Source organism: Callorhinus ursinus, unplaced genomic scaffold (genome assembly GCF_003265705.2).
Source record: "Callorhinus ursinus isolate GAN/ISIS: 27379988/994484 unplaced genomic scaffold, GSC_fseal_2.0 scaffold6, whole genome shotgun sequence".
Classification (NCBI taxonomy): domain Eukaryota; kingdom Metazoa; phylum Chordata; class Mammalia; order Carnivora; family Otariidae; genus Callorhinus; species Callorhinus ursinus.
Genome location: NW_027397068.1, coordinates 16,630,028 through 16,651,709, shown reverse-complemented (window position 1 = coordinate 16,651,709; position 21,682 = coordinate 16,630,028). Strand labels below are relative to the sequence as shown.

Below are 21,682 nucleotides of genomic sequence, written 5' to 3'. Positions count from 1 at the left end.
CATGAGAAAGCTTGGAAGGATCCTACAGTCTTCAGAGATAATTACAGCACCAGTAAACAGATTGACTGTAACCTCTTGGTAAAACCTGACCAGACCCACCAGGTTAAGCGATTTCCAGATTCTCAACTTTCCGACAGTGGGTGAGATAATACAGGTTTGTTGCTTTAAACTGCAGAATTTTAGGGTAATTTGTTAAAGCAGCTTTCCATTATATTTCAGTATCATAAGAATCTGCTGTTTCTCAAAGGTTGACGAGAAGTGCCAGGTGAAATCTGATGCTCTGGGAAGACATGTTCAAGAAACTTTTAGAATTTTTTCTAGGATACAAGTCAATTCAGATTTAAACTTCTTTCTATACATAAATTTATGTTTTTGTATTTTCTAAGAAAATGCCCCATTTCTTATACATTTTAAATATGGTGATATAAAATCTAAACTCTCTTCTGTATCTATGGGTATACTCCCTTTTAATCTTTGATATATTTTCTCTATTTTTTTTTTCTTTTTTAATCTCACCAGTGACTTTTCTATTTTATAAGTGAAAAAAATGATGGATTTATCCAGGCTACTGATTTGAAGGTTTTGTATTCTATTTAATTGTTTATTTAATCCTTATTAATTCCTCCCCTCCCTTTTAGATTATTGCTATCCCACTAGTATCAATAATGCAGTAATTTTCTCAGTGCTATTTTTATATCATCTTAAACTTCACTCTTGATTTTTCTTTTTGTTATTTTAATTAGAATTTTACAATTAAAATTTTTTAAATTTGATACCTTTTAAATGTTTCATTTGGCCTTAATTGTTGCTTAGTTATACTGAATATGGCCAAAGAATGCAGAATATATGGTTATAGTTCTTGAGAATTTATTATGATTAATGTTGCCACCTTCTACATAACCAGTTTTTGAAAAGTATCTGTGGATAAAAACAATGCTTATCCTCTTGCTATTTAGTACAAAATTTTCCTTTGCAGTGCTACTGAAATCCTTTTAATCATCATTTCTATTTGTTTCCATGATTCATTAATTTCCAAAAGAAATAAAATCTTATACTGTGAAAAAAACTTCCTCCATTTGTAACACACTTTAATATATGGGTAGAATATACTTGGTCTGGGATGCCTGGGTGGCTCAGTCAGTTAAGCATCTGCTCAGGTCATGATCCCAGGGTCCTGGGATTGAGTTCCTGCATCAGGCTCCTTGCTCAGCAGGGAGCTTGCTTCTCCTTCTGCCTGCTGCTCCCCCTGCTGTGCTCTCTCTACCTGACAAAAAAATAAATAAAATCTTAAAAACAAAACAAAAAAGAATATACTTGGTCTTCAGACTTTCACCTGCATCTTATATGTATATAAACAGATGTGTGTTTGTGCGGGGGAGGGGTGTATGTGTTAAATACAGCTTAAGTAAATATCAGATTTTGACAAATTTTGAGTGGCAGTTTGTTTTCCAATTACTTTATAAATACTTAAATTCACATTGTTAACACTTGTTTTTAGTACATCTTTGACATCTAAAATATTTAAACATGTAAATCTAATTACTATATTATCTTCATAAAAGAACACTTCAATCCTTTTCTACTAGTAAACAATAAATAAATGAATGTAATATATGTATTTAAAATAGTAGAGATCTTTAATAAATTATAATGTACACAAGCTTTGGAATTCATGATAAAAATTTTTTATGAAAAAATACAGTATTAGAAAAGATTCTCATTCATATTTTCACACATTTTTAATAAAAATAACTATTCCAAAAACTAATATACTCATGTCCAAAAGAATTAACTTGAGTAGCTTGATAATAAAATGAAATATCTTCAGAAGATCCAGTTCAAGATGGTGACATAGGAGGATCCTTAACTCACCTCCTCCCATGGATATACCAGGTCTACAAATATGTACAGAATAATTTCCTCTGTAAGAAATTCCAAACAACAGCTGAGTTACTTCTATACATCAGGCTAACAAGAAAAAAACCCATGTTGAAATGGATAGGACAGGCTCAGCCACAATCTAACCATAAACTTCACTATCAGTGCAGCAATCCACAATCATGAGGACAGAGAAGCAAAAACCTTATATTAATAAACTGAGTTCAACAATACATTAAAAAGATCATACACCATGATTAAATGGGATTTATTCCAGGAGTGCAAGAATGGTTTGACATCAGCAAATCAGTCAATGTGAAACACAACATTAATCAAGAATAAAAGGGGAATGTTGAAAAAGAAAACCAAAGCTGGTGGCATCATGATTCTGGACTTCAAGCTCTAATACAAAGCTGTAATCATCAAGACAGTATGGTACTGGCACAAAAACAGACACATAGATCAGTGGAACAGAATAGAGAGCCCAGAAATGGACCCTCAACTCTATGGTCAACTAATCTTCGACAAAGCAGGAAAGAATGTCCAATGGAAAAAAGTCTCTTCAACAAATGGTGTTGGGAAAATTGGACAGCCACATGCAGAAGAATGAAACTGGACCATTTCCTTACACCACAGACAAAAATAGACTCAATGGATGAAAGACCTAAATGTGAGACAGGAATCCATCAAAATCCTTGAGGAGAACAAAGACAGCAACCTCTCTGACCTCGCCACAGCAACTTCTTCCTAGAAACATCACCCAAGGCAAGGGAAGCAAGGGCAAAAATGAACAACTGGGACTTCATCAAGATAAAAAGCTTTAGCACAGCAAAGGAAACAGTCAACAAAACCAAAAGACAACTGACAGAATTGGAGAAGATATTTGCAAATGACATATCAGATAAAGGGCTAGTATCCAAAATCTACAAAGAATCTATAAAGAACTTATCAAACTCAACACACAAAGAACAAATAATCCAATCAAGAAATGGGCAGAAGACATGAACAGACATTTCTCCAAAGAAGACATCCAAATGGCCAACAGACACATGAAAAAGTGCTCAAAGACATCACTCGGCATCAGGGAAATACAAATCAAAACCACAATGAGATACCACCTCACACCAGTCAGAATGGCTAAAATTAACAAGTCAAGAAATGACAGATGTTGGCGAGGATGCGGAGAAAGGAGAACGCTCCTACACTGTTGGTGGGAATGCAAGCTGGTGCATTCCAGACCTGGTGGGTCTGGAAAACAGTATGGAGGTTCCTCAAAAAGTTAAAAATAGAGCTACCCTATGACCCAGCAATTGCACTACTGGGTATTTACCCCAGAGATACAAATGTAGGGATCCGAAGGGCCACATGCACCCCAATGTTTATTGCAGCAATGTCCACAGTAGCCAAAATATGGAAAGAGCCCAGATGTCCATGGACAGATGAATGGATAAAAATGTGGTGTGTGTGTGTGTGTATACACACACACGCACACACACACACACACACAATGGAATATTATGCAGCCACCAAAAAATGAAATCTTGCCATTTGCAATGACGTGGATGGAACTAGAGGGTATTATGCTAAGCGAAATAAGTCAATCAGAGAAAGACAATTATCATATGATCTCACTGATATGTGGAATTTGAGAAACAAGGCAGAGGATCATAGGGAAAGAGAGGAAAAATGAAACAAGAAGAAACCAGAGAGGGAGACAAATCATAAGAGACTCTTAATCTCAGGAAACAAACTGAGGGTTGCTGGAATGGAGTGGGTGGGAGGGATAGGGTGGCTGGGTGATGGACACTGGGGAGGGTATGTGTTGTGGTGAGTGCTGTATATTTTGTGAGACTGATGAATCACAGACCTATATCCCTAAAACAAGTAATACATTATATGTTAATAAACAAAAAAAAAGGATATCATCTAAATAGATGGAGAAAAAAAGCATTCACCAAGATTCAACATCCATTTATGATAAAACTATCAACAAAGTGGGTACAGAGGAAATGTACCTCAACATAGTAAAGGCTATATGAGAAGCCCCAAGCTAACATCATACCCAATGGAGAAATACTGAATGTATTTTCCTCTAAGATCATGAACAAGATAAGGATGCCTACTCTCATCACTTTATTCAACACAACATTGGAATTCTCAGCCAGAGTAACAATGCAAGAAAAAGAAATGAAAGGAATACAAATTAGAAAAGAAGAAACAAAACTCATTATTTACAGATGACATATGACATAGAAAAGTCTAAAACTTCATCAAAAAACTTTAGAATAAACAATTTATTGTTTTATTCTAATTTAGTAAAGTTGCAGAATACAAAATTTAGTAAAGTCGTAGAATACAAAATCAGTATATGAAAATGTTCATATTTCTATTCACTAATAATGAACTAACAGAAAGAGAAATCAAGAAAATCCATCTACAATTGCATCAAAAATAATAAAATACTGGAATAAATTTTACTAAGAAGGTGAAAGATCTGGACACTGACAAGTATAAGACATTAATGAAAACAAAGTGAAGAAAAAACAGAAAGATACCCCATGCTCATAAACTAAAAGAACTATTATTGTTAAAATGTCCATACTACACAAAGCAATCTATAGATTCAATACAATCCCTATGAATATTCCAATGACATTTTCAACAGAAATGGAACAAATATTCCTAAAATTTGTATGGAACCACAAGAGAGAACCAAAGCAATCTTAAGAAAGAAAAACAAACCTGGAAGCATCGAGGTCACTAATTTCAAATTATATTACAAAGCTACAGTAATCAGGGCACCTGGGTGGCTCAGTCAGTTAAGCGTCTGCCTTTGGCTCAGGTCATGATCCCAGTATCCTGGGATCAAGCCCCACATTGGGCTCCCTGCTCACGGGAAGCCTGCTTCTCCCTCTCCCACTCCCCCTGCTGTGTTCCTGCTCTCACTCTCTCTCTCTGTCAAATAATAAAAATATTTAAAATAAACAAAAAAAAAGCTACAGTAAACAAAACAGTATGGTACTCACAAAAACACTAACAAAAAAAAACAACAACAAAACAAAACCAGACACAGATCAATGGAACACACAAAATAGAAAGCCTCCCTCCCTCCCAGAAAAATCCATGCAGATATCGTCAATTAATCTTCAACCACAGAGCCAAGAATACACAATGGGGAAAGGCCAGTCTCTTCAATAAATTGTGTCTGGAAACCTGGAGAGCTACATGCAAAAAAAAAAAAAATGAAAATGAACCACTAAATTACACCATATACAAAATTAACTCAAAATGGATGGGGCGCCTGGGTGGCTCAGTTGGTTAAGTGACTGCCTTCGGCTCAGGTCATGATCCCGGGGTCCTGGGATCAAGCCCCATGTCGGGCTCCCTTGCTCAGTAGGGAGTCTGCTTCTCCCTGTCCCTGTGCCCCTCCCCCTGCTTGTGCTCACTTGTGCTCTCTCTCTCTCAAATAAATAAAATCTTTAAAAAAAAAAAAACAAAATTAACTCAAAATGGATTAAAATCCTAAACGTAAGTGTAGAAAGTATAAAACTTTTGGAAGACAACATAGGTGATAAGCCCCTTGAGAAAGGTCTTAGAGATGATATTTTGGATTTGACATCATAAGGTAAAAGCAAAAATAAGTGGGACTACATCAAACTAAAAGGCTTCTGCACAACAAAGTGAAAGGCAACCTAGCAAATGGGAGAAAATATTTAATATCATATATCTGATAAGGAGTTAATATCCAAAATCAATTTAAAAAAGCATACAATCCAATTAAAAAAGGGGCAGAAGTTCTGAATAATTTTCCTAAGAAGATATCTGGATGGCCAACAGGTACCTGAAAAGGTGCTCATTCCTCACTAATTATCAGGGAAATGCAAATCAAACCACAATGAGATGCACCTCACTTCTGTTAGTATGGCTATTATCAAAAAGACAAGAAATAACCAGTGTTGGGAGCACCTGGATGGCTCAGTCAGTTGAGCATCCAACACTTGGTTTTGGCCAGGTCATGATCTCAGGATCGAGTCCTGTATCAGGCCCTGTGCTCAACATGGAGTCTGCTTGAGATGCTCTTTCTCTCCCTCTGCCCCTAGCCCCATTCATGCATGCACATACCCTCTCTCTCTCTCAAATAAATCAATCTTTAAGAAATAACAAGGGTTGGAGAGGATGGGGAGAAAAGGGAACCCTTGTGCACTGTTGGTGGGAATGTAAATCGATGCAGCCACTATGGAAAACACTATGGAAGTACTTTAAAATATTAAAAATAAGGGCTAGTATCCAAAATCTATAAAGAACTTATTAAACTCAACACCCAAAGAACAAATAATCCAATCAAGAAATGGGCAGAAGACATGAACAGACATTTTTCCAAAGAAGACATCCAAATGGCCAAAAGACACATGAAAAAGTGCTCAACATCGCTCGGCATCAGGGAAATCCAAATCAAAACCTCAATGAGATACCACCTCACACCCGTCAGAATGGCTAAAATTAAGTCAGGAAACGACAGATGTTGGCGGGGATGTGGAGAAAGGGGAACCCTCCTACACTGTTGGTGGGAATGCAAGCTGGTGCAGCCACTCTGGAAAACAGTATGGAGGTTCCTCAAACAGTTGAAAATAGAGCTACCATACGATCCAGCAATTGCACTACTGGGTATTTACCACAAAGATACAAATGTAGGGATCCGAAGGGGTACATGCACCCCAATGTTTATAGCAGCAATGTCCACAATAGCCAAACTGTGGAAAGAATCAAGATGTCCATCAACAGATGAATGGCTAAAGAAGATGTGGTATATATACACAATGGAATATTATGCAGCCGTCAAAAGGAATGAGATCTTGCCATTTGCAATGATGTGGATGGAACTGGAGGGTGTTATGCTGACTGAAATAAGTCAATCAGAGAAAGACATGTATCATATGACCTCACTGATATGAGGAATTCTTAATCTCAGGAAACAAACTGGGGGTTGCTGGAGTGGTGGAGGGTGGGAGGGATCGGGTGGCTGGGAAAAAAGAAAAAAAAGAAAAAAATATTAAGAATAAAACTACCATATGATCCAGCAATTCTGGTATTTATCCAAAGGGAATAAAAACAAGTTTGAAATAATACTGATGCTTACCGCACAATTACAAGCATACCTGAGAGACGTTACAGGTTCTGTTCCAGACCATCACCATAAAATGAATATTGTAAAAAAAAGGAGTCAAATGGATTTTTTGGCTTCCCGGTGCATAAAAAAATCCAGCTTACACTACACTGTAGTCTGTTAAGTTTGCAATAGCATTATGTCTAAAAAACAATGTATGTGTCTTAAAAGATACTTTATTGCTAAAAAAATGCTAGCCATCATTTTATCTTTCAGCAAGTCATAATCACTCATCACAGATCACCTTAACAAATATAATGAAAAAGTTTGAAATATTGTGAGAATTACCAAAACGTGACACAGAACATGAAGCAAAAGCTGTTGGAAAATATATTTACTATATGCAGGGCTGCCACAAAACTTCAATTTTTTTTTTTTTAAAAAGTGTAGTATCTACAAAGCACAAAATCTAAGCACAACAAAATGAGGTGTGCCTGTATTTACAATAACCAAGAAATGGAAATAACCTAAATGTCCATTAATGGATGGATGGAGAAAGGAAATGTAGTATATATACAAGGCAAATATTATTCTGCCATGAAAAGAAGGAAATCTTGCCATTTGCTACAACATAGATGGACCTAGAGGACATTATGCTATGTGAAATAAGTCTGTCAGATAGAGACAAATATCCTAAAACACCTCACAGACACAGATAACAGATGTATGGTTGTCTGAGGTGGGGGTGGGGAGGGGGTGAAATGGGTGAAGATGGTTAAAAGGTACAAACTTCCAGTCATAAAATAAAAAAGACTTAGGTATATAATGTACAGCATAGTGACTACAGTTAACATTGTATGATACATTTGAACGCCAGTAAAGAGAACAGATCTTAAAAATTCTTAACACACACACACACACACACACAAATAATTTGTAATTGTGTAATGAATGTTAGCTAGACTTGTGATCATTTCAAAAAATAAACACACCAAATCATTATGTTGAACACCTGATACTAATATGTCGATATCTCCAAAAAAAAATTAAATTAAATACCTTCAGATTATATTTATGAGCTTTATCCAAAATAGTCGGTACCAAGTCATCAGTATTTTCTCCATTCTCATCATTTGTACCAGGTGGGTACCAAGATAGGGCTAGTACACCTAATAGAAAAGACCAAAAAGAAAAATAAATACAGAAACAGGAATGACTGGAGGAATTCTAAAAAAAAATTTAAGAAGGCAGAATAAAGACCAAATTGTTAACAACAGAAAAGAAACACATTCTCATATAAATTGTTGTTTTGTTACTTAGATACTACCTATGGTTATTTAATTACTTTGTAATAGTCTATATATGAACTCTTTATCAAGTATGAATATATTTTAGTTAATAGGTTTTGCTTTCCAGATTAAGTTTACAGAAAAATTGCACAGAAAGTATAGTTTCCATATATTCTCCTCTTACAAACCCACTCCCCAACCCACATATGGTTCTTGTTATTAATATCTTGCCTTTATGTGGTATATTTGTTACATGTGATGGACCAATATTGATACATCACTATTAACCAAAATCCACAATTTACATTAGGGTTCACTCTTTGTGGTGTACAGTTGTATGGCTTCTGACATAAGCATATGTGCCCACCATTACAGTATAATGCAGAATAGTTTTACAGACCTCAGAACCCTCTGACATCCATCTATTCACCCCTCCTCCCTCACTCCCTCAATTCCCTGGATAATAACTGATCTTTTCAGTATCTCTATTGTTTTATCTTTTCCACAATGCTACATAGGTGGAATCCTAACAGTAACTTTTACAGACTGGCTTCTTACACTTAGCAATACATAATTAAGGTTCATTTATGTCTTTTTGTGGATTTATAGATCATTCTCTTTACTGCTGCATGATAACTCATTGCATGGATGTACTACAGTCTATCCATTCACCTACTGGAAGATACCATGGATGCTTCTAATTTGGGGCAATTAAGAAGATTCAAGAAAAAAACAATTACAGTTTCTCCCTGTAAGAAAGGCCATGAGAAAAATGCTACTTATTTCTAAATCAACCAACACATTATTTAAGGCATGGAGAGAAATACAATGGTACCAAAAGAGAAGCATGTGGAAATACAGGAACTCGAAGGTTAGAAACTGGCAGAGAACTAAATTATAAGACTTTATAGTAGACCTGCCATGTACAGAGCAGCCCCATCTAGAAAAACAAGACAGAAATTTCATTAAAGTTTACAGGAAAAAAAAAAAATGTCTATGTCCTCTACCCACTCTGAAAATAAGAATAGCAATAAGAACACAAGAGGTAGAATAAAATAATCTATAATACATGAAGTGCTTTAGGGAAGCTTATGGTTAGCTATGAAGGGAGTATATTATATATAGAAAAGTGCTGGTAAGAAAAGTGTCTGGAAACAATTGATCGAATATCTAAGCTACCTACTAGCCTAGCTTATAAAAAGAATAGTACCAATGAAGAGTCACAGTAAAAAAAATTCTCAACATGGAACTTATGAAAAAATCCTACAAAAAATTTAAAAAAAAGTTGACACAAAATAGTAAAGGAGGAACATATAAAAGAAAGATTATGCCATGAAGCCTAGAAAAATTGTAAGTATAGCATTTTTCCATGAAATTCAAAACAAAAGATTCCTGTTTCTAGTAATAGATTAGGTTACATAGGCCAACATTTCCATGAAAAAAATTATTAAATAAAATATGGATTACAAAAAACTTCTTAAAGCCAAAGAGCTAGACAGTTAAGGAATTACCTGTCCAAATTGAGGCAAAAACATGAAGAGAAGTAAATGAACAAGAAAGTCAGTCTTCCCAAAAAAGTAACTGACAGAAGTAAACCAACCATCAAAACCAGTGGATTAAGTCCCAGGATGACAGTGCTTGGGAAATTCTCTAGCTTTAAAGTGACTAGTATTTTCTACTGTACTGAACAACACAGATAAAGAACATTTTCATTATCACAGAAAGTTCTATTGGACAGCATTGCTAGATTGTTGATTCTCCTAATACTCTAACCATTTCATTCTTATCTACTGATTTTTCTTTCTCCTTATCCTCACTGAAGTTATACTCTAAGGTTTGAGAATGTTCTTTGTTCCTCATTATTACTTTCTTTCAGCTTTTTATCGTACCAAATTATCATTTCCAAATGTCTAATTCTATCTCCATACTGTGCTCCACCATCTAATTTATCTTTGTACGGTATCTTTTGGACTTTATTACTCATGAGTTCTGAATAAGTAAAGGCCTGGGAAATAAGCCAATGATGGTCCTCCTCCTGAGGATGGCTGGACCACTTAAAATGGTTATGAATCACCACAGCAACCAGAGGTTTCTCTAACACATATAAACCAGTATCATTTATAAATAAGATTACTGCATATTTCTACTATTTCAATTATGTAGTGAAAAGAGATATTCTTTGAGGTCTATCCTTAGAATATTAGCATTTCATTTTATTATTTTAAAAAAGATTTTACAGAGCACAAGACAGTGCAAGACACCAGGCACAAGTGGGGGGGAGGGGCAGAGGGAGAGACTCTTCAAACAGACTCCCCACTAAGCTCAGAGCCCAACAAGGGGCTCTATCTCACAACCCATGAGATCACGACCTGAACTGAAACCAAGAGTCAGACACTTAACTGACTGAGACACCCAGGCACCCCTAACATTTTATTAAATGCAGATGTCATATTGATCATGTTGTCCCTCCATAGCACATATCACAGGGCCTTCAATATAAGTGATACCCAATCCTTTTTTTTTTTTTTTTTTTGGGTGAGGTCAAATGATGAATCTAAAAGTTAAGGACATAAGATATGAAATCAGACACCTGGAGAATCAAGTTCCCATTCTATTATTTGATAGGTGTTTATCTTTAATTTTACTTAAGTTTCCATTTGTAAAATGGGGATAACTTCAGTTCATTCCCTAAAAGTGTGTTTTAAAAAGTATAGAGAATGCCTTACATAGAATAAGACCCCCAAAAGTAATTACAAAGAAGGTAATAAAAAGATAACGGCAAATAAATTAGGATATATTTAACTCCACAGAGCTTATGACAGCTTCCCTTATATATAGGTAACTTACTGTTTCTTTCAAACATAAAACATTACTTCAAACTAAAGGTTTAGCAGAAAGGGAAGCCCAGTTCCAGACATAAACACTATTATCACTACACAAGATAACCCATGTTCAACAAAAAGTATAAGGCATATAAAAAAGCAAGAAAAAGATAACTGTCAGGAGGCAAAATAGTCAACAGAACCAGACTCCAATATGAAACAGATGTCTAAATAATTAGACAAAGAATATAAAATTACTATGATTAAAACATTAAAGGTCCAAATGGGAAAGACAGCCATCATATGTAGATCAGGTGGGAAATAGCAGCAGAGATGAAAACTCTAAGAATCAAATAGTTCAGGGAAGATAGAGTAGGGTGATCCCAAGCTCACCTACCCCCATGGACACACCTCTGAGATTATAGCTACATTTATGTAACTAGCTCTGAAAATGATCTGAAGACTGGCAAAAAAGACCTTCCACAGTTAATCATAGACCGGGGGTCACATCAAAAAGGGTAGGAGCCATGGAGACACAGTTGGGAACCAAAACACTGGGTGAGATTAACCACAAACAGGACTTATACTACAAGCAAAGAGAAGGGAGAGGATTAAACCTCACACCAGGCACCTAAGACACTGGGAAATGCACTGGGAAGATGAGTCCCCATAACATCTGGCCTTGAAAACCAATGGGGCTTAACTTCAGGAGCTTTTAGTATCAGCAAAACTTAACTCCACATACTTTAAAAATCAGCTGGGCTTAACTCCAGGAGAGTCAGACAATAATAGGAAACAGAGTCCTGCCTTTAAAAAGCCAGAATAATAAATAACTCAGCCAGAAACACAGCACAATAGTAGCAGTTTGAAAAGTGCCTCGGGTACATGAAGATTTACTTAGTAATTTCAGAACATATGCCAGAGGGGTAGGGATCATCAGGAGACTTCTCTAGAAACAAAAGTACTGGTGGGTGCCATTTCTCTTCCCCTCCCTGATCCTAGATAGCTGGACATTTGGCAGGAGCCAGCATAACAGTCTCTACCTATCTTGCTAGCACTATTTACCTGCAGATCTGCCCATCCAACCCTCCTGCATTGACAAGCATCCCACCAGAGTGGTTCCTGCCCCCACCATAACCTGCAAACAGCCCCAGCAGGGACCAGCACCACTCAAAAGTGATGCCTGCCTTGGAGAGGGGAAGATAATCCCACACACCGGAATGCCCACAGTTCGAGCATCAAAGCCTCTTCACTGGCTGAGCAAAAAGTAAAGTTTGCTGTTTGGTATCCCACAGCTGTGGCAGGCAGGCTAAGTTCAGACAGCCTGACTGCTGACCTCACCCACCTACAAGATTGCAGAGGCCTCAAACAGACTTCTCAATTGCACAAATTCTGCCTTGTTTGCGCAAAGCAGGCAAAGCAGGTCACTGCAGTTGGCTGGACTGAAGGCAAATGCAGTTCAGCCACAACATTAGGGCACACACAGCATGCAGAGGAGACACCCCAGGAGCACCTGTTTCTGGTGACCAAGGGAGGACTGACAGGGTGCCACAGGATCTCTTCTACAGAAGGCACATTAAACCAGATGGGAACTAAGATATATAAAGAACATTCTATCCATAAACAGAAGAATATATGTTCTTTTCAAATGCACATGCAACATTCTCCAATACATACCACACAAAACAAGTCTCAATAAATTTAAGATTAAAATCATATAGCATCTTTTGACCATAATAGTATGAAACTAGAAATCAATTACAATAGAAAAATCTGGGAAGAACATAAATACATGGAAGCTAAACAACATGCTACAAAACAGTGAATGGGTCAATGATGAAATCAAAGAGGAAATCGAAAAATACATGGAGACAAATGAAAATGAAAATACACGAGTACAAAATCTTTGCGACACAGCAAAAGCAGTTCTAACAGAGAAGTTTATAGCAATACAGGCCTATCTGAAGAAACAAAAAAAAGGTCTCAAATAAATAACCAATCCCACATCGAAAAGAGCTAGAAAAAAGAACAAACATAGCCAAAAACAGCAGAAGGAAGGAAATGATAACATTTAGAGCAGAAATAAATAGAGACAAAAAAAAAAAGAAGAAACAGAAAAAAGAAAAAGATCAATGAAACCAGAAACTGGTTCCTTGAAAAGATAAAATTGATAAACTTTTAGCCAGACTAACCAAGAAAGAGAGGACTCAAATAAATTAAATCAGAAATGAGGGAGAAATAAACACCAACCCCGCAGAAATGTAAAGATTTTTAAGAGACTATAATGAAAAATTACATACCAACAAATTGGGATAAGGGGCACCTGGGTGGCTTAGTTAAGCACCCAACTTGATTTTGGCAGACGTCATGACCTCAGGGTCGAGATCAAGAACCACATGGGGTTCTGCTCTGGGTATGGAGCCTGCTTAGGATTCTTCCTCTCCCTCTGCCCCTCCCACCACTCGCACTCTATTAAAAAAAAAAAAATTGCCCAAACCCAATGGATTCACAGGTGAATTCTACCAAACATTTAAAGAAGAGTTAATACTTAAACTATTCCCCAAAACAGAAGAAGTAAAACTTCCAAATTCCTTCTATGAGGCCAGCATTATCCTGATACCAAAACTAGACAAAGACAACACACAAAAAGAATACTGGAGGCCAAAAACTCTGATGAACATAGATGCAAAATCTTCAACAAGATACCAGCAAGCAGAATTCAACAATATATTAAAAGATCTCTCACCACAATCAAGTAGGATTTATTCTAGGGATGCAAAGGTGTTTCAATATGCACAAAACAATGTAATACATCACATTAACGAGAAAGGATAAAAATCATATGATCAGCTCAATAGATACAGAAATAGCAACTGACATAATAATATACTCATTCATGATAAACTCTCAACAAAGTGGGTTTAGAGGTAAAATACCCTAGTAACGGCCTCATATTAAAAACCCACAGTTAACATCCCACTCAATGGTGAAAAACTGAAGGTTTTTCCTCTATCAGGAATGAAACAAGGATGTCCACCCTCACCATTTTTATTCAGTATAGTACTGAACTCCTAGCTGCAGTAATCAGACAAGAAATAAAAGGTATTAAAACCGGTAAAGAAGAAGCAAAAGTGTCACGGTTTGCATATGATGTGATTACTAAGAGTAAATGAAAAAGTTAAAGTTGCAAGATACAAGAATAATATATAGAAATCTGTTGCATTATCTATATATTAATGACAAAGTAGCAGAAAGAGAAATTAAGAAAACAATTTTGTTTACAATAACACCAAAAATAAAGTATCTAAGAATAAACTTAATCAAAGAGGTGAAAAACCTGTACTCTGAAACTATAAAACACTGATGAAAAAAATTAAAGAGGACACAAATAAATGGAAAGATGTTTCATGCTCATGGTTTGGAAGAATTAATATTGTTGAAATGTCTGTATGAACCAAAGCAATCTACAGACTCAATGTAAACTCTATCAAAATACCAACAGCATTTTTCACAGAACTGAAACAAATAATGCTAAAATTTGTATAGAACCACAAGACCTCAAAGAGTCAAAGCTATCTTGTGAAAGAAGAATTAAGTTAAAGGTATCACAATCCCAGATTTCAAGGTATACTACACAAAGCTGTGGCAATCAAAACAGTATGGTATAGGCCAAATATAAGACACATAAATCAATGGGACAGAATAGAGGGCCCAGAACTAAACCCATGTTTATATGGTCAATTAGTCTATAACAAAAGAGGCAAGGATACACAATGGGAAAAAGAAAGACTCTTCAATAAATGGTGCTGGTAAAGCTAGATAGCTACATGCAAAGAAATGAAACTGGACCACTTTCTCACAGTATACAAAAAAATAAACTGAACAGGGATTAAAGACCTAAATGTGAGACCTGAAACTATATCTCTCCCTAAAAGAAAATAGCAATCTCTGACATTGGCCTTAGCAAAATTTTTCTAGTTATGTCAGCAAAAATAAACTATTGGGACTGTATCAAAATAAAATATTTTTCACAGCAAAGAAAACCATGAACAAAATTAAAAGGCAACCTACTAAACAGAAGATATCTCCAAATCACAGATACAACACCAGCACCACCACCAAAAAAAAAAAAGAAAAAAATAATTTATTAAAAAATGGGCAGAAAACTTGAGTATTTTTTCCAAAGAAGACACACAGATGACTGACACATGAAAAGATGTTCAACACCACTAATCATCAGGAAAATGAAAGTCTAAACACCTTACATCTGTCAGTATGGCTAGAATCAAAAAGACAAGAAATAAGTCTTGGCAAGGAAGTGGGAAAAAAGGAACCCTTGTGCACTGTTGATGGACTGTAAATTGGTGCAGCCACTGTGGAAGAAAGTATGGAGGTTCCTCAAAAAATTAAAAATAGAAATACCATACGGTCAGGGCACCTTGGTGTCTCAGTCGGTTAAGCCTCTGCCTTCAGCTCAGGTCATGAACTCAGGGTCCTGGGATTGAGCCCCACATCAGGCTCTCTGTGCAGGGGGTAGTCTGCTTTTCCCTCTCCTTCTGCCCCTTCCCCATTTATGCACACGCTTTCTCTCTCAAATAAATAAATAAAATCTTAAATAAAAAATACCTTATGATCCAGTAATTCTACTACTGGGTATTTACACACAGAAAACAAAAACACTAATTAAAGAAGACATATGCATCCCTATGTTTATTGCAGCATTATTTACAATAGCCAAAATATTGAGTCAGACCAAGTGTCCGTCAACAGATAAATTGCTAAAGAAGATATGGTGTGTGTATATATGTATATACATACACGCAATGGAATATTACTCAGCCATAAAAAGAATGAGGTCTCGCCATTTGCAACAACATGGATGAACCTAGAGGGTATTATGTGAAGTGAAATAAGTCAGGCAGACCAAGATCATGGGACTTCTGTCATATGTGGAACCTAAAAAATAAAGGAACAACAAACAAAGCAGAAACAGACCCATAAATATAGAGAACAAATTGGTGGTTGTCTGAAGGGAGGAAGGTGGGTGATAGGTGAAATGGATAAAGGGTATTTAGAAGTACAAACATAATTAAGGGATAAATAAGTCACAGAGATGAAAGATAAAGCATAGGGAACGTCAATAATATTGTAATAACATTTTATGGTGACAGATAGTGACTACACTTATAGTAGCACTGAGTAATAAATAAGATACATTGAACCAACGTTTTGTACACCTGAAACTAATACAACTTTGTATGTTAATTATACTTCAATAAAAAGAATCAAACAGAAATGCTGGAAATTAAAAACATGTTAAAAGATGGAGAATACCTTCAACAGACTCATGAACAGACTGAACAGAGCTGAGGAGAGAGGTAACTTCAAGCAAGTCACAAAGAATGACAATGATTAAAATATAAGATTAAAACAAAACATCCAATATCCAACAGTTCTAGGATAAACATCAACATTCTACCATACATGTAATTAAAAACTCAGAAGAGGTAAAGGTATATATGTCAAAATAACTGCTAAGAGTTATCTGAAGTTGATGACAGACACAAAACAACAAATTCAAGAAGCTCAGAGAACACCAAGAAAGATAAATACCAAAATCAACACATACACATACATTTAAACTGCTAAAAATCAAAAACAGAAAAAACATTTTAAAGTCAGTGCAAAATGACAGAAACATACAGGAAAGTAAAGATATGAAAAGATTTGTAAAAGTTACAGTATACTTCTCGTCATAAACCATGATAGAAGATAATGGAATAACATTTTTAAAGTCCCAAAAGGAAAGTAAAACCTCCAAAATCTGCCCACTGAGAATTCTATAGCAGAGGAAGCATCATTCAAACCAAAGAATATAAACAAAATTTGAAAGAATTCATTGCAATCAGACCAGTATTACAAGAACACTGAAAATGTAATAAAGAGAAAATTAATATTTGTCCTTTAAATACTTTATTTGATGAATGACTGTTAAAGCTGTCATCAACAAACTATGACCCATGAGCCAAATCTTGCCTTTTATGTCTTCTATACATTTGTTTACATATGGCTACTTTTACACCATAATGGCAGACTTGAGTGGTTTGTAAAGAGACAAGTGTCCCACAAAACCAAAAATATCACTGGTTCTTTTTTTTTTTTTTTTTAAAGATTTTACTTATTTATTTGACAGAGAGAGACACAGAGAGAGAGGGAACACAAGCAGGGAGAGTGGGAGAGGGTGAAGCAGGCCCCCCACGGAGTGGAGAGCCCGATGAGGGGCTCGATCCCAGGACCCCCGGAATCATGACCTGAGCTGAAGGCAGACACCCAATGACTGAGCCACCCAGGCACCCCAATATCACTGGTTCTTTAAAGAAGATGTTAGCCAACCTCTGATATACAAGAAAAAGAGTAGTAATGTACAGGGTCTTCTGTGACAATTATGACAACAATAGCAAAAGATATGGGAGGGAATATATTGGGAATATATAAGGTCCTTATACTATGTAAAAAGTATGTATTATTTGCAAGTGGACTGATGATAAAAAGGTATATTTGGTAAACCTGATGTCAACAACTAAAAAAGAAAAAATAATAAGCAAATAGTGAAGAATAAATGAATCATAAAAACTATTCAATTAATCCAAAAGAACACAGGAAAAAAGAGGGAACAAAGAAATGGAATAAAATGGAACAAATAGCACATGGCTAACAAGCAGATTTCAATCAATCTAATCATATTAATAATCATACTGAGAACAGTCTAAGCATACCATTTTAAGGGCAGAATTTTCAAACTGGATTTAAAAAAAGCAAGACCTGACCACAGACTGATTTCCTTGAACACAACTGAAGCATGAAAACAGGTTAAAAAGAATGAGAAAAGATTTATCAGGCAAACACTAACCAAAGAGAGCTGGAATTGTTATATTAATGTCAGACAAAGTAGACTTTAGAAAACAAATATTACCAGAACTAAAAAAGGAATACTTCATAATAATAAAGGACTCTATCCAAATGATGTAACAGTCCTAAATGTTTATGTACCTAACAAAAGACCTTTAATATATAGAAAACAAAAAATGGCAGACCTGAAAGGGGAAATAAACACAAAATTACACTTGAATACAATGATATTGCTTTATCAATAAGTGATAGAACAAATAGATACTTGGAAAACATATAGAAGATCTGAACAATACTATCAAGAACTTTAACTGACATTTATAAGATAATTCCACAGCAGCATAACAAGCAACATTTTTTCAGATTATGAAACCAAGTATTGATTTCCTGAAAGATTAAAAAATTTTAATTAGATAAATTGACCAAGAATAAAAAAAAAGGAGGAAAAAAAAACTATCAAAAGTATGGAGAAAGAGGTAAAACATACAGAATATACAGACCCCATATACTTTAAAAGCTTAACAAAGGGATAATACAAACAACTCTTTGTCCATAAAACTGAGAAATGGACATTGACCAGTTCTTTAAAAAATTAGGAGCAAACTCACTCAAGAAGAAATAGATAACCTGAATAGTCCTATTAATGCACTTGAATTTATAATTAAACAATGAAACCACTAGGCCAAGATGGTTTCACTTGTGAATTCTACCAAATACATAATAGGAAATACTACCATCTCTACTCAACCTCTTCCAGAAAAAAAGAGGGAAGTTTTCTTAACTAGTTTTATGAGGCCAACCAGCACTATTTTATCTTTATATTATTTTTATTTTTTTAAGATTTTATTTATTTATTAGGAGAGAGAAAAGAGAGCACTTGCACACATGAGCAAGGAAAAGGGCCGAAAGAGAGGGTGAATCTCAGACTCTGCACTAACCATGGAGCCTGATGTGGGGCTTGATCTCACGACCCTGAGATCATGACCTAAGCTAAAATCAAGAGTTGGATGCCTGACTGAGCTACCCAGGTGCCCCGCCACACTACTTTAATAACAAAAAGACAAAGATATTTCAAGAAAAGAAACTATAGACTGATCCACCAGCTGAACATGGACACAGGCAAAATCTTTTTAAAAAATTAGCAAATAGGATTTAGTATTATATAAATAAATCATCAACAAATGGAGTTAATTCCAAGAATGAATAAAATTCAACATTTGAAAATAAATCCTCCTAAGTCACTATATTAAAGCCAAAAGAATTAAACAACCAACAGATCAAACAAGAAATCATAAGCAAAGTGTTTTCTAAACATTTACAAATGAATAAAACAAAAACATGACACATCAAAACTTGGATATGGACAAAGTGGTGCTATGGGGATAAACTGACAGCTATAAATGCTTACATTTAAAAAATGAGAATGATCTCAAAACCACCACATACCTTTAAAACTTAAAGAACTAGAATAAAAAAACAATAATCCTAAGGCTTGCAGAAGGAAGGAAACAATAGACTAGAGCAGAGATAAATGAAATAAGAAATTAAAAAACAACAGGAATCAATGAAAACAAAAGTTGGTCCTTTGATGAAATCATCAAAATTAACAAACCTTTAGTAAGATGGACTGAGAAAACAGGAGAGAAGATACAAATTACTAAAATCAGAAATGAAAATCTAATAACAGAAATAACAATTATCAGAGAGTACTGTGAATAAATATATGTCAAAAATTGGATAGCCAGATTGAAATATACAAATTCCTAGAAGCTCAAAGCTACCAAGACTAAATCATCAAGAAATAAACAGGATAAACTTATAACTAGTAAGGAAAGTGAATCAGTAATCAAAAATCTCCCAACAAAGAAAAGCCCTGGACCATTAGCTTCATAGGTGAATTCTATAAAATAAGTAAAGAAGAATTAAACCAATTTTCTCAAACTATTCCAAAAAATTAAAGAGGAGGGAGAACTTTCTTACTCACTGTATGAGATCAGCATTACCTTAATACAAAAGCAGACAAAGACACAAGAAAACTAGACTACTATCCCAAATGAACACTGATGTAAAAATTCCTCAACAAGATACAGATGGTACCAAATGTAAGATGGTTCAAGATTTTTCAACTTTATGATAATGTGAAAGTGACAGGCATCCAGTGGAAATGATATTTTGAATTTTGTTCTTTTCCTGGGCTAGCAATATGTGGTACAATACTCCCCTGTGATGATGGGCAGTAGCAGTGAGCCACAGCTCCTGGTCGCCATGCAATTATGAAGGTGAACAACTGAAACATTTACAATCATTTTGTACCCATACAACTATTTTGTTTTTTACTTGCAATATAGTATTCAGTAAATTACGTGAGGTTTTTAACAATTATAAAAGAGGCTTCGTATTAGATGATTTTGCCCAACTGCTGGCAAATATAAGTGTCCAAAGCACATTTAAGGCAGGCTAGACTAAGCTATGATATTTGTTAAGTTAGGTGTATTAAATGTATTTCTGACTTACAATATTTTCAATTCACTATGAGTTAATCAGGACACCAACCCATCATAAGACGAGGAAGAACTGTTCTTACTAAAACAAATTCAGCAGTATGGTAAAAGGATCACACCTGGAGTGCAAGGATGGTACAATATGTAGAAATCAATAAATGAAATATAAACACATGAACAGAATGAAGGGGAAAAATGATCTCAGTTGATGCAGAAAAAGCATATGACAAAATTCAACTTTTCCCTGATAAAAATACTCAAAAATCAAAAACTAAGACTAGAATATATATATATATAAACAACAACAAAAAAAACCCACAGTGAATAGCCAACAGTGAGATTCAAAGTTTTTCCTAGAGAATCAAGACCAAAGCAGGATGGCCACTTTTACGACTTCCATCTAACATAGCACTGAAACAACTCAGCCATCAAAAAAAGAGAGGAAAAAAAAAAAAAAAACCTTGCCATTTGCAATGATGTGATGTGGATGGAGCTAGATTGTATTTTGCTAAGTGAAATAAATCAGTCAGAAAAAAGACAAATACCATATAATTTCCCTCCTATGTGGAATTTAAGAAACAAAAGAGATGAACATATGGGAAGGGGAAAAAAAAGACTCTAATGATTGAGGAAAAAACAGGATTGATGGAGGGAGACAGGCAGGGGATGGGCTAAATGGTTGATAGGTACTAAGGAGGAACATGTTGTAATGAACACTGGGTATTGTATGTAAGTGATAAATCACTAAATTCTACTTCTGAAACCAATATTATAGTATATGTCAAATAACTAGAACTTAAATAAAAATTCGGAGGAAAAGCATAACATAAAAACAAAAAATCAAAAAAACATAGTACTGAAGGATCTAGCCAGAGCAATCAGGAAAGGAAAGGACACCCAAGTTGGAAAGAAAGTAGTAAAATTATCTGTTTGCAAATGAAATGACTTTATATATGGAAAACTCTCAAGGTTACACACACACACACACACACACACACACACACACACACACATAAATTAGAATAAAAAATATAAAAAAATATAAAATATTAAAAAAATAACTACTGCTACAAGTTAAATACACAACAAAATGTAATAAACTGTAATGTCAGTAGTATAAAAGGGAGAAGTAAAAGGGTGAACACTTTATAGGCAATCAGAGATAAGCTGTTCTCAGCA

The 21,682-nt window shown here is 35.1% G+C and overlaps 1 protein-coding gene across 5 annotated transcripts in view; it reads right to left on the bottom strand.

Annotated features, from left to right (window-relative positions):
- The window catches only part of MANEA (mannosidase endo-alpha), a 73,983-nt gene that overhangs the window by 25,635 nt on the left and 26,666 nt on the right, over positions 1-21,682 (bottom strand). For all 5 annotated transcript variants that reach the window (XM_073893652.1, XM_025862809.2, XM_073893651.1 and 2 more), the window contains one exon: positions 8,042-8,151. In XM_073893652.1, the coding sequence (XP_073749753.1) occupies positions 8,042-8,151 (110 nt within the window). The remainder of the gene's footprint in view (positions 1-8,041; positions 8,152-21,682) is intronic.